Genomic DNA, 13,904 nt, shown 5'->3' on the forward strand with positions numbered 1-13,904 from the left:
GTATTAAAGCACAAACTGCAGTGAAACGATTCAGAAATGCCAAGCGGCCTCAGCAAATTAGCAACGTGTCGAAAATTAATGTAAATGAAAAATTTGCGCTGTGACAAAGGACCCGCGTTAAATCAATTTAAAAAGTAAAACATTGAAGGCTTAATCGTGTGCACACGTGTTTTTCTTTCAAATGTAAAGGCCTCTTGTGAAAGTTGGCCTAACAGAAGTAGTCGCAGGGTCACATGGTCAGGTCATCACCGCCGGTCAGCTGAGGAACAACAACCTCACAGGCTCGAGAAGCAGAAGTTGCAGTCATGACACGGGATTTTGGTTTTTTGCTCACTGCTTTCTGGATCATTTTGACGTCACAAAATAAAAAAGCGGCGGTTGGCGTGTCTGCTTCACACTCGAAAGCTTCCGAGTTCTAAACGCAGCCTTGGCCTTCCTCCTTGCGATGAATTTGACGTCGGAGCTGCAAACGCGTGAGACGCTTGTGACTTCATGAGCCTCTTGCTGATTGGCTGAGCCGCATCATTCCTGCTCCGGCCCAAAGTCAGCTGCAAAACGACGGCTCACTTGCAATCCTGATGGGAACAGGAAGGAGAGAAAATTCACGTCTTGCAGGTAGCCATCATTTATGAAAATACTGAGAAAAAAAAAAGAATCTTGGACGTGAAGTTGAAATCACATTGATGAGACACTTTAAAATGATGGAAACTCCTTCTAGGAGACAGAAAAAGGCAAATATGCTCTGAACAAAAGGTTGCGAAATCCCGAAGTCATGGGATGAGGATCACATTGGTCAAGTTTTTTTTTTTTTTTTTTAGGGGGGATATTAAAATTAGAACTTGACCAGTGGCCTGTATGCCGCACCTCATCACGCCGTGTTTGGGAAAGGTCTGGAGTTAAATGTCAGAGGCTGCAATTTGTCTTTCAGGTCTCTAAAAATACTGCTGAAGTTTTAAATTGCATGAGAAAAACATTTTGGGGAACAACTTTGTCACGGATTAACCAGCACTGTTAAAATGAGGCGGTCGATGGCAGGGCAAGGAAGACATCAGTATGCCCGTATTTTTATTTTTATTTTTTGCTTTAGACACTCACTACTGCTTCTAAAATTGAACATCTTTAAACAAAACAATATATGAAAAGTGAAGAAAAACACTCAATGCAATCAAGACGCATTCATTTACAATTCCGGTTGCCAAGATTCAATTCTTCAAATCAAATGGTTACTGTTCTTACCTGGATTTTCAGAAGCAGAGATTCAAGTTTGCAAGTACATTTTTTTACCCTCAGGTTACCTAACAATGTGGACATAACTGGCACTTGACATTTAAAATTGAGCTTGTGGGCTGCTTTGCTTCTCCGCCACTGTCACTTGAACATTTGTGCAGGGTAAGGCAAAACCACAAGCCCAAAGTCAATCTGAGGGAAACATGTGCTACCTCGTGATTCATTTTTAATATCAGAAACTTTAGCCTCATTCACAGGGTGGAGACTACTTTGGAGTGCTGATTGTAATTGTAATTCTTTTGCGAATCTGTGGAAGAAGCTGAAACAGTCTGAAGGAAACTAGCAGTAATGGCCTCAAAGGGTTTTTCCCCCCCAAAAAAAGAAATGTTACCACCCATTTTTTTCTCCCAAAGAAATCAGGTTCGGGTGAAAACAAAACTGACTTCTAAGACGTCAGTATTTTTCAGTTTCAGAAAACCTGTTTTGTTTGTGTCTACGTAATTCGCTCTGCATGACATTTCGAAGTACCACTGGAAAAAGGACAAAACAGTTCTAACACTCAAATGTTTTTACCTCCAAACCTTTAATCAACATGGAAATAGAAGTTTGAACAGTTCACGAGTGACAGAAAAACCAACAAAAGTCCGGGCACTCCAGCGGAAGAGTCCATCATTCTGCAGGCGTTAACTTTGTTCGACGACTGGTGTCAAAGACTTCCAAGTGAGCGACTCCCGCTGCTTTCTCCGTCCGTCTAGAAACCGGCAACCCAAAATTGCACAGCTGGTATCCACGGAACAGCTTACTTGGACCTCTGCCTCATCTTTCTTCTTTTGCGCTTCAGTCTATGAAGCAATATCAAAGATCAATTTTGCAGGGTGACTTGAAGAAAACAAGCGACTAAGCAGCATGGCCGCAATTGCTCACCTGCGCATGCGCTTCTTTCTCCACTGCAAACGAGGAAAACATTTGCAAATGTAAAAGTTGGCCACGTATTACAGTAAAAAACGATTGCCATTAATTTGCAATGAAAGCCCGCAACAACAATTTTCAATTTCATTAAAGACTTAAAGGCTGCACACTCATCTTGCTAACGAGCTAGCTAACAAGCGTTAGTACCTGGTAGAAAGTGATTTTATCATAGAGTCGGAAAAAAATCGCCTACCTTGGCTCGCATAGCGAAAAGGTCCGTCTGAAAAGATTCAAATAGGGGTGAACGATTATTGAAATGAACCAAAAATGGATTACCTCTGATTCTTGCGTCAACATAAACTAGTAATACATACCGAACAGGGAAAAGCTGTCTCGTGACTGACGTCATAAAGAAGCGTCACTGAGTGGTGGTGCAACATGGGAAAAGGAGTCCAGTGTTTCTCATAACGACGCTTTTGATGGCGACAAAGACGAATGCACGCATTGGAATACGTGTTTCATATTAAAATCGAATCAAGGATTGTACGTTGTTGTTATCGCGTATGTAGCACGATTGGTTATATTATAAATCAAATGTTTACGATGTCAAACTCATATAATCATATTTAAAGTTTGCATAACAATTACATTTTTAAAGAAACAATTTAAAAACAAATCCAGATTAGATCAAGATTAGGAATTTATCAGCGATGTAAATTACAATCTGATGTCTGTATGCACAGCTGTTTAAACAGCCTTCAAAATTGTAATGTATGAATTTATTCAATCTTCAATAGCATCCAGAAGACCAAAAAACAAAAACCTGATATATTCTTGTCGCTATTAAGACTGTAACAATCAGAAGTGGGGGTTCTTGAGTTACTTGACTTGGACTCTAAAGTCACAAATTTTATGATTTACGACTCTACTTGGCATCCATAAAACGCGACTTAATTCCATGATTTGACAAGGCATTGTCGACATTTGAGAGCTAATTTCTAAAATATGGTGTGCCTTTTGTTTTGGAAAGAGAAGTGCATGTGCTCACACATTTTGAAACATAAAGCAACAGTGAGAGACAATTTTGTTTGTGAAGAAAAAAAAATCTTTATTGACATTAATTTGTGCCACGCATGCCACAAATGTGTCCACGACGGCCACAGACGAGGGCTGAGGCTGACTCGTTGCGCAAGTGTAATCAAAGTACACATTTGGATTCAGATGATCCTCTGGATGACAAGAGCAACATGCAAGGTTTGAAACATGAAGTTAACATCAACCACGTTGACTTTCATCTGTCGGACGTCGACAAAGAACCTGGACTCACTGTGGCCTCTCGTGGCTTTAGTCAGAGGGCAGCCCATCTTGCGAAGCACCTCAGTGCGTGTTTGCTGCCAGGATGCCCGTATGGAGTCACGAGAGCTTCACAAAGAACCAACTTCGCTGGATGCATCGACCATTCAAACTAGATGATCTCATATCATAAATTGTGATTTACTGCGTTTAGGTTTCCATATCACAGTCTTCGATTATGAATGTGCAAAAAGAATTATTTTGCTGATTTCTTTCTTCCCGATAGGCTTTGCTTTCGCTGTTGGTAGTTCTGACATGACGCAGACGAATCATGGCGCAGAACTCGGAGAGCTGCCTTATGAGAGAATTTAGACAATGGATTTCAAAAGCTCCTGATCCAGCTTGTACTTAATTGCTGACTTGAGGTCACCTTCATGAGGTATCTTCCCATCTGTCACTGGCTGCATTTTGCTCACACGTCTCTCAGTGGCTTCACATACTTGCACAAGACTTGAGTGATGGAACAAGAAGACCAGTTCTGGTCCAACTTGGAAGGAGGGAAATTGATTTGATCAGTCTGCAAGCAATCTTGACATTTGACTCTTCGCTTTACCATCCCTATGACATCTCCTGTGGTAAAAACTTGAGATCGTCTTCCTCAAAGGTGAGTTGAGCCGTTTTACAAATGCAGGATGGAAATCTTTTGTCGGCAAGTCAGAAATCCAACAAATGCTGTCTTGTGTTTTGGCCATCGGCATCGTTTCACTCAATTAAGGAGAGAGCGAACGACTCCAGAAAGGTCGACGCCAGAATCTGAGCGCTGTTATCCGAAACTTTTCCCTTCGTCTTGAGCTCTTTCAAAATTGTAGTTAAGCTCTCCACCTTCTTCCTCAAACGCCGCGTTTTCTGATGAGAGACCTTGAGTTTTTTCCGCAGGCTTCGGATGGTTTCCACCGCAGTGTTCAGCTTCTGCTTGACCTTTCGGGGGTTGGGGTCAAGGTGGTAGTTGTGATCTGGCGCACAAACGCTGATTGGCGACTCGATTGCGGCTGTGACGGATGCTTGAGGAGATACGCGTTTGTCGGCCGCTGGTTTCCGTTCCTTCAGTTTCTGTTTGAAAGAACAAAGTGACAGATGACGCAAAATATTCACAGAGTGAAATTTAACATGAATTTCTATGAAAAAAAGTCTTTAGCCATCAATAGTAGGAAATGAGTTAATTAATTTAACTGATATATTTAATTAAATTATTTGTTAAATTGCACTGACCTAAAAAGTCAATTAAAAACAAAAGCTCGCAATTTTTTTTTTGCTGATTTTGCATCTGCAAAGCAGTCAGTTTTTAAAATGGCTTCTATTTAACTCTCTAAATTATGACACTGGAGAATTTATTTTCTTGAACAAATGAAAAATGCCCAAACTGAACATCCAAGAATATATTTTTTTCGAAGAGAAACAAATTTCTTTTGCCAACCACGCCTGATTACTAAATGACCCAGTCAATGTGCAAAGAATAATTTTTTGGGACGGTAAGTATTGGCTAAATTGCGTGAACCTACCTTTTGGACAGATGGAGGGAATTTAAAGACGCTCGGTATAACGCCTTGCTTGAGCCGAGTCGTCTGGCCACTTCGGTCAAAGTCGACATCCAGGAAATGGTCACTACAGATTAACGTGACACCGGGCGTGGCTGTGAAGTTCTTCCTCCTCAACGCCTGCACCCATTCTCCGCACATGTTTTCATCCTTTGGGAACCTGTTCAAAAAGACTCCAAACTTTAGATGGACCACGCAGACGTGCAAAACTTTCTTCTTCTTCTTCTTTGTGTTTCATGGCAGCCGGCAAACTGAAATAATGCATCACCACCACCCGGTGATCGATAATGATTCCTGCGTTGGCTTACGTCATTTTATTTTAAATAACGCAAACATTTACAACATTGTAACGTCACTGGGAGGCTGAGACTTTCCCAGCATGCTTTGCGGCACATGGGATGGGACCTGTGTCGTAAATGTGTGTTTCCTGTTGGTTGTATTTCTTTGATCCTTATTTTGGTTGTTGTTGCCAGTGAATGTTTCAGTTGATGCTGGCTGATATTCTTGAGGTTTTGATGAGTCACTGTGACCATGCATGGTGTGGCGACAGTTGACTTGCCACCATCGCTCTTGTGCCAAACGGACCGGAAGCCTGTACGTTTGCTCACATTAAAAAAAAAGTTGTAACATTCCCTGATTGCCTCGTGAACGCCACAATATCCTAAACATCAAGTTAGCTCTTTTCAACAATTATTTTTGACACTACTTATCATACTTAAACTATTAATCTATTTAAATGATTACTATTTATACGTAATCATTTATAGGTATAATATGCGCAGGGTTCAATTCCGGCTCCAGCCTTTCTGTGCGGAGTTTGCATGATTTTCCGGGCCTGTGTGGGTTTTCTCCGGGTACTCAGATTTCCGCCCACATGCCAAAAACATGCATGGCAGCTTCAATGAACACTCTAAATTGTTCCTAGGTGTAAGTGTGAAAGCGGAATGGTTGTTCGTCTTTGTGTGCCCTGCGATTGGTTGGCAACCAGTTCAAGGTGTAACCCGCCGACTGCCCGAAGACAGCTGGGATTGGCTCCAGCACGCCCACGACCCTCGTTTGGAGAAGCGGCTCAGATAATGGATGGATGGATATTCAAAGTAACTTTAAATCTCTCCCAGTGCTCCATTTGATTGCAGGGCTAACTTTGGTCTTCTGTTTCTATTATTTCCCCGTTTCTTAGTTCCTCTTGTATTTGTTCCCAAATTATTCCTCTGATATCAAGATATTTGCGGTAACTTTTGTTTTTTAAACAATCACATTTTTTCCTGCTTTTTATTTGGCCTGTAGGGTTACATTTTTGTTTTAATATAGCCTCTTTACGAAGGTTGCATTATGGGTTGAGAAGGCTTGGCTGGGAAAGAAAATCCCAACATGCACTTCGGGTTGTTTAAAAATAAACGCACTCGCGTTCTTATGAAGGACCTCGCACACGTTCTTAGGAAGCTCGAACTTGGCGAGTTCACGAGACGCACTCAGCGTTCTTTATCTTGAGAAACGGCCATGATGATGCGCTCCACAGTTCGCACGTTCTCCTCTTTCTCCATATGCACTATCACCATGCTTATACTCACCTCCACATATCCCACACATTTTGTCTTCCTTCACAAAAAGCTGCCATGTGAGCATGCCTGTATTTTATGTACGTCTCACTGACATGACACGAAAGTTAAATCGAAAATGAAGCGTTCAGAATCGTAGTCTTACCGATGAAATGTGCACGCGGAGCCTCTTCCCGACTTATTGTTGCAATCGTAGGCCACACACTGTGGCATTTTCGCCGTGGAGACAAAATCACGCGCAAACGCCGCCAACAAATCAATCAAATTCGAGTTTTTTAGGTGCGCTTGAGCTAGTGGCAACGCACGATGGCCGCCAGCGCATTTCCGGTTACGGTGACGTCACCAGTCTTCTTCGTTCACTGTTCCGGCAACGGAGACGATACTGACCTCTTCAGATATTATGTCTCAATTACAATTTAAAGAACTTAAATTGTCGGCTTACATGTCCCGGTTCTTTTTAGACGTCCACGTCCTCGGTAGGTTTTCAGCAATTTAGTGAAATTATATTAAAATATACGTGTTAGGTTGAGATAACAATCCACATAGGTGACCTCAAACATATTTTAAGTGCTAGAATAAAATGCGCATAAATGACACAATGGTAAGTAAACATCTAATTTCTAACACTATTATGTTGTACGTATTCAGCAATTTATCGTCATTACTTATAACAAATATGTTTAGGAAACAATTCACGTTGGTGAGCTTATATAAACACAGATAAAGTGCTATAAAAATGCACAACTTTTTTTCTTTTTACAAAATTAAACAATTAAAAAACAAACAAGATCATCTCAATATTAGGAATTTAGCAGTGATTAAATTACAATCCCACTTCCATATACGTACACAGTTGTTTAATCGGCTTTCAAAAGTGTACAGTACAAACTTATTTTGTACCCCATTGCACCCAGTTGAATGTAGGCTACAAAAAAGGACCAAAAAACAAACAAAACAACAACAAAAAGAGTCTATATTCCTGTCACTATTACGACTGTAGCAGCAAACAAACCAAACACAAATGATGTCAGATGGCTTTTTAATTATTTCAAAAATAGTCTCTGAAATTGTGGTTTGTTTTTACAAAAGCATCCATATCTGGACTTCTTATGTAAACACAGACTGTCAGACCTGCTGGAGGCACAAGACTGAATGCACAACCTGTCACCAGTTGGAGCAGACACAGTTGAGGAAAAATAGATAGGTCCTCATCTGTTAAATTGATCCTCCTGTTATTCTTGCGATCGATATTTCCCACCAAGTATCCTTGATGCCTTGAAGTGTACACAAAGACGCAGCAGCACAATATTCCGCTTACTGTTGGTGTCAGAAATCGAACTTGGGTGCTAGTGGTTGCATCAGCATTTAAGATTCGGACGACATGATGACCACACAAATTGAAGTTCCAATTCTTTTCAGTGCTTCGGGTCAATGAGGCTAGCATTCTTCAACATTGGCAACAAGGTCCAAGTCTTTTTATTTGAGTAAAATCGCAAAGTGGGATGAGGCTCAAGGTCAAATGGCTAAAAGAGAATTTGCTCTGGATGAGTTGTGTCCACTGCTGCAGACACAAATTCTCCCACAGGGACAGTCAGCACAGTTTGTGTGTTTTAGGTCAAATCAAAAAACGTTAAGAGCAGCCTCATCTCAGACTGGCATCTGTTGGATTTCAGAGGTGTCACCTTTCCACAAGGGCCTCCGACAGTTGGGAAAGAAGCGAATATGACGTCTGTTCTTCGGTCGCGTCACAAATTGCTCGATGAGATATTTATTCTGCAGCGTCCGTCTCCGCCGACTGTCCTGTCGCGTTCTCCGCAGTCTTTGAGGCCTTGATGAAAAGACGGAAAAATGTGTTTAGATCAAAATGAGAGGCGCACCAAATGCAGCTAAATTGTTGAATGACAAAACTCACCTTCTTTTTCTTTTTCTTCTGCGTCTTACGACTGGCTGAGCTTTGAAGCAAATTCTAATTAGGAAAAAAAAAAGATTAATTGACTTTGAAGACCTCAATAGGAGCAGGACACAGTGCATCAACATTTAATGACTTTGAAAATGCAAAGTCAGCTCTCCGAGGATCCATTCGTCCAACTTTGTTGTCTCTGGCAGAGGATGCGGCTTCTTACCTTCAACTCCGCGTCCTCCACATCGTTCTCCGACTTGTACATTTCGGGTTCAAAGAGGCTGTTTGTGATTCGCAGCGGTCCGTTGGCCATGAGCAGCACAGTGAACTTGAACTGAGCTACAAACTCGCCTGCACACAAAAGAGGACTTAGCTCGATGGCGTGCGGAACGCTCGCTCGGGCAAGCGAGATGGCGGCTCACCCTCCTTCTCCTGGAGAACATTGAACGGCTGCAGCAGCTCGTGCTTGGTGCATTCCACAACGCCCAGCCTGGCCTTGCCCTCATCCTCAAACGCCCTAAGGTCAGTTTAAAAAAAAAAAAAAAAAGTCAGTAAAAACAATAAATAACAGAAATGCAGAAGACAGCATAAAACAGACTAAAGCAATGCAGTCTGATTTCATGGTTTTCAAAGTTTTAAAAACGCGCAGAATGTGGGGCCTTGCCGAACATTTATCGTCGGGTCTTCCAAAGGGAGAGACTGGCAACAGAAAAATCTCCATCGCCTCTGAGCCTCCGCTGAGTCCTCGCTACCTCCAGTAGTGTCTTGCTCCGCTGACCTGAGGAGCTCAGAGATCTACAGTATCCTAAAATGAATTCTAAAATGTACAAGGAGGCCAGAATTGCAGTTCTGTGCTCCATCCTACCAATTAGGAGGAGAGCGGCAGCATTTTGGACTAACAACTGGAGACACTTGAGGGCCCAACGCATGCGGTGATTTACATTCGATTTTTTTTTGTCAAATCAAATTTTCTTGTCACCACAGTGTGACCCTTTTCCATAGATGCATTTCTTCTGTATTCTATTCCCTGACACAAACTGCTCATGCCCACCATTTATGACACATTTATAAGAAAAGTCTTTGATTGAATTAAAATGCTTATGATTCAGTCACAAATACATTTGATGCAAATTGATCCCTGTTGCTGAATTGGTGTTGAAAGACGTCAACCAGAGTCACACAACGGACAGGATTGGACACCACAGTGGAAACAAAATGGAAAGAAAAGTACCTCAAAGTGAAAGCCATTTTATCGAACCGCCTCTCCATCTCACTGAAGAACGTGCGCGAGGTCTTCATCTTTAAGCCGTACACCTTGTTGGGGTCTCGTTTGTAAACAGTGGTCCTCAGGCCGCCATCTTTTGCCTAATGTGCAACCCAAAGCATTGTTTTGTTGCGATAAAAAAAAAAGTGAAAAACACTTCAACATTTTTTGGGGCTCACCTTCCCTTCACCAGTGCTGATGAGAACATCCACTGCATACACTTCATGCACATCAAACTGAGCCTTCTCATGGTCCTTCCTACAAGTACACGCAAAGTCATCCACTGGAGGAGAGCCACGGGCTCACTTTCACAAGGACAATCCAAAAAAAAAAAAAAAAGAGTTTTCACATAGCACAGAGATCAGTTCTTAGTCAACATTTGGAAACGGCATCAAAATGACTTCAACAATGCACTTGTCACCGCCATCTGCATTGGAGGAGTACTGAAAATATGAAAGTCACTGTCAGGTTTAAAAGGTCCTGACGCCTTCATTAGACTGAATTAAATGCAGAGAACCAGAGGAATAACCAGGGAAGGTTTTGTCTTTTCTCCATCGCGGATGGGAGGAGAAGCCAGGAGGTGAAATAGGCGTCTTGCCAGTTCCATCTCACGCACTCTCACTGACTTCTTCGCCCAACCCCTTTGGACTTTTTATTCAGAGGAAAACGAAACTTATGGAAAGTGAAACTTAAACAAGCGTGTGGGTGTGTCAGTTGTGCGCATGTGTGCTGAAGCAATAATGTGCGTGTGTGCAATTATTACTGATACAAATAGTGTATAAAAACATGATTAAAAATACACAAACTATTTACATACTCTCACAGTCACCTCTGCACAAATTGTTTTACAAAATGAACAGAATATGCAGAATGTTCTCTCCTGTTGTCATTTGTCTAATGCGCCGCGTTCCTCTTCTTTGTTGACCCCACTGGGGCGTTGTCGTTTTTTGTTAGGTTGTTCAGTAGACTATTCACGCTTACGGAGCCCAGCTTTTCCGTTTGGCATTGACACCGCGTGCGTGCGTGCGTGCATGTGTGTGTGCGCGCGCACGACTTCCCAGGTTTATATGAAAAGCCCTTCCCGCTAGATAGCATCTCATTACGATGCGTTCATTCATCCACTCCCAGCTGTAACTTCAAAGTGCAGCTCTCCAACAAGGCAAAACATAAAACATGCGCACTCACACTAACAAAAGAGTTGGAAGTTTTGTTTTGTTTTTTCCAGAGGAATAGGAAGCAGCAGCAGCAGCTCGGGCTTGATTCAAATAGTCGGTGTGGATTAATTTTGGTTTCACTGTTGAATACAAAAAAAAATGACCAAATCGTGGCCGAAAACCAAAAGTACGAGTCTTACTGTGCATTACCGGTGCCTTCTCACTCCAACTATTTATGTCGGAGATATAGTGAGGCGATCACGATCCCACAGTAAAACGACAACTAGATCATATTCCACACGAGCGAACCCAAGCGTGCTTGGTGGAAACACGGAATGTAACGTTGAGCTCCGTGAACGCACCTTTGCTGGTCCGTTGGGTTTTGGATGATCGTTTTCTCCCCATCGATGACGTGCTGCTTCAACTGATGGGACAGCAGGCCTATGAAACACGCGTGTCGAATTAGGCGTGCCACACGTGTGCCCAATTCAGAGCGCGGACAAGATGAAAACTCACCTTCAATCGGCGAGCACTTGAATGACTTTGCAATCTTGTTCCACGCCTCTGTGACCTGCGTGTTCTGAGCGGGAAGCATGTGAGTGATTAGACCGAGCGGAAGCCACGCGACCGACCGCCAATCGCTTCGTAGGCGATGGCTTGACAATGTCACCTGGTTTCCGGGCTTGACAAGACGCAGGGCGGCCTCAGAGCACAGATGAGCTGCGATCATCACGTCAGCCTTGCGGCCTGTCAGGGGCTTCTCCTGCAGAGAGAAAGTTCAGAAGTTCAACACTTGTGAAAAGAATCAGTTTTTAAAGTCCAATCACTTTTTTTTTTTTTTTTACCTTCGTCACACCAACAACAAAACTGTGAGCCACGTTTGAGATAAAGCCATCCACGTGCACGCCAAGATCACTAAACAGGAATACAAAATAGGAAAAAATGAGCAATATGAATGCCATCACGTAGCGCGTCGCGTTGACCCTGCGGCAGCTTACACTTTGACGAGGTCGCCGTCCTTAAGGACGACATCGGGGTCGCTCTTGAGCGGAGAGTGATGGCACACACAATTATTAACCGACACACATGTTGGAAAGGCAATACCTGAGATGAGGGAGAAGTGGTTATATTTGATGACTATGCAATACAACTACACCCCCCCCACCAAAAAAAAAGCATACCTTTCTTCATCTCTTTCTCCTTCTTGAAGATTTTCCCAGTTTCTGTCATGATGAAGGCATCTCCTTTCTCACACAGGCTGAGCGCAGAAACGCCAGCCAGAGATGCATCGACCACCATCTTCAGGGTTTCTGCAAGATTGATAAAAAGGCCCGGCAAGTAAATGGATTGTTCAGTTGGACAGTTAACATTTTTTTTTAAAAGTAAACAAGGCCGTTTTGACGTTTGAATGGTGTGTCGGTGCTTTGGGGCATCTAACAATTATTATTATTATTACAACCAACTGTGCAATAGTCAGAGTGAAGATTCTCATTCTAAAATAACATTTCATAAAGACAGTATATTATCTGCAATTGATCTAAAAAATCCTGAGTGTCATTAAAGGCAAAGTAGTGCTTAAGGTTTAATTTGAAACACAAACACGACGTGTTTTAAAACTGTACTAACCGTACATCCTTTTCCTGACAAAAGGTTTGATCAAACGCAATTTACCGGCGTGTCCACTAGGTAGAGCAACTACACCGTTTTATTGTCAATTTTAGTTTGCATTTGGAATGCACGCGCAGATTCAGCAGACTTCTGTAAAGATTCATGGTACAATAATAGCTAGGCGACTGAACGCCAACACAATTGAAACATCCGTTCCAATTAAAGGCCCCAAAAACGTGTAATAAAAACGTATCCGAGCAGGTTTATTTATTTTTTCCCAAGTGTGTGCAATATATGAAGTGATTTGACCCAGTTGAGTTTAAAAACACAACTGAGCGAATGACTCTTGTCTCTTCCACTTATCACGAGAGGTTTACGCACCAGCCTTTACAATATGAGCTACAAACAACAACAACATGTTACATCATGTCTCTTTTGAAGATCACACTTGCATGTATTCGTAGACTCTGTAAACGTTAACTGTTAGCACCACCTAGCTTGCATTACTCAGCCATTTAGCTTCCGAGCTAGCAGTTGCTAACGAGACAGCGGCATGGCGACACACGACTCGTCCCGTTACAGGAAAACCTTTGGCCAAATCAACCGAACTTGGTTCGGTTCGGGGTGCGTTTGACAAGAGGACCACTTTGAGGTTGACATATATATATATCTTTATGCGGCTCATGACTGGCACCGCAACAGCTGCCACACACGACTAGCAGGCGACTAGCTAGCTGCATGCCTTGCCTTGGCTAGCTAACATTCGGCAACTGCTGTCACGTTCAAGTGTCGTAAAACACTCACGGTTGGCGATCTCGGCTCCCATCTTATACTTGGTCACCACCAAGTCATCGGCGACCGTCTGCTCCGGTTTGTCTTCGTCCCCAGACATGTTGGCAATATGTCCAAGAAGTCAGAGCAACTTTCTTTTGCCCTCACAACAACCCCGCGGTGAGCGTCAGCGAGTCGCACGATGGCCCACGCACGCCGCACACTCACGACCGTGAGATCCCGCCCCCTTTGCCAAAGATGCGTTCAACAAAAGGCAAGATAGTTAACGTCATGCCGCTGATGTTTAGTTTCCATTCGATCAGAGGTCGCTTCGCCGCGACCTCAATCTTGCGTATTTGTGAACATCTTCCTATAAGCAGAGTTGTATCCTTCAACCATGGTTTTCCCAAATTGGTTTACGCGCATTGAATTGCTTTATTTAAGGAGGGAAGGAAGGAAGGAAGAAAGGATGGAAGAAGGGAGGAAGGAAGGGAAAAACGAAAGAAAAGGACAAAAGAAGGAAGCGTGAGTGAGGAAGGGATGAATAAACGAAGTGGAAACAGTTGATTTCAGAAGCTCTATTTAGTCCAAAGATCAGTCGGAATGTATCACATTTTATGTTAT

General features: G+C 42.7%; 2 protein-coding genes and 1 long non-coding RNA gene across 3 annotated transcripts; all 3 read right to left on the reverse strand.

The window, feature by feature from the left end:
* Positions 1–1,791: 1,791 nt before the first annotated feature.
* On the reverse strand, positions 1,792–2,537 carry LOC148339329 (uncharacterized). The gene is made up of 3 exons (XR_015842491.1): positions 2,390–2,537; positions 2,152–2,174; positions 1,792–2,069 (listed from the first exon to the last, which is right to left on the reverse strand). It is a non-coding gene; the product is annotated as an uncharacterized LOC148339329 (long non-coding RNA).
* Positions 2,538–3,241: 704 nt separating this feature from the next.
* On the reverse strand, positions 3,242–6,929 carry LOC148339330 (THAP domain-containing protein 1-like). The gene is made up of 3 exons (XM_088291360.1): positions 6,729–6,929; positions 4,989–5,184; positions 3,242–4,539 (listed from the first exon to the last, which is right to left on the reverse strand). Exons 1-3 carry the CDS (start codon positions 6,794–6,796, stop codon positions 4,192–4,194), a joined length of 612 nt encoding a protein of 203 aa, XP_088147486.1. The 5' UTR covers positions 6,797–6,929; the 3' UTR covers positions 3,242–4,191.
* A 676-nt stretch (positions 6,930–7,605) lies between these two features.
* LOC148339331 (proliferation-associated protein 2G4-like) lies at positions 7,606–13,557 on the reverse strand. Its single transcript, XM_088291573.1, has 13 exons — positions 13,314–13,557; positions 12,083–12,211; positions 11,900–12,005; positions 11,747–11,816; positions 11,572–11,664; positions 11,418–11,481; positions 11,264–11,342; positions 9,927–10,005; positions 9,715–9,848; positions 8,906–9,000; positions 8,707–8,834; positions 8,496–8,549; positions 7,606–8,411 (listed from the first exon to the last, which is right to left on the reverse strand). Exons 1-13 carry the CDS (start codon positions 13,399–13,401, stop codon positions 8,352–8,354), a joined length of 1,179 nt encoding a protein of 392 aa, XP_088147699.1. The 5' UTR covers positions 13,402–13,557; the 3' UTR covers positions 7,606–8,351.
* Between the last annotated feature and the right edge of the window lie 347 nt (positions 13,558–13,904).

The sequence above is a fragment of the Idiotropiscis lumnitzeri genome, chromosome 3, assembly GCF_059441095.1.
Source record: "Idiotropiscis lumnitzeri isolate Australia: NSW breed Sydney's pygmy pipehorse chromosome 3, RoL_Ilum_1.0, whole genome shotgun sequence".
Taxonomy (NCBI): Eukaryota; Metazoa; Chordata; class Actinopteri; order Syngnathiformes; family Syngnathidae; genus Idiotropiscis; species Idiotropiscis lumnitzeri.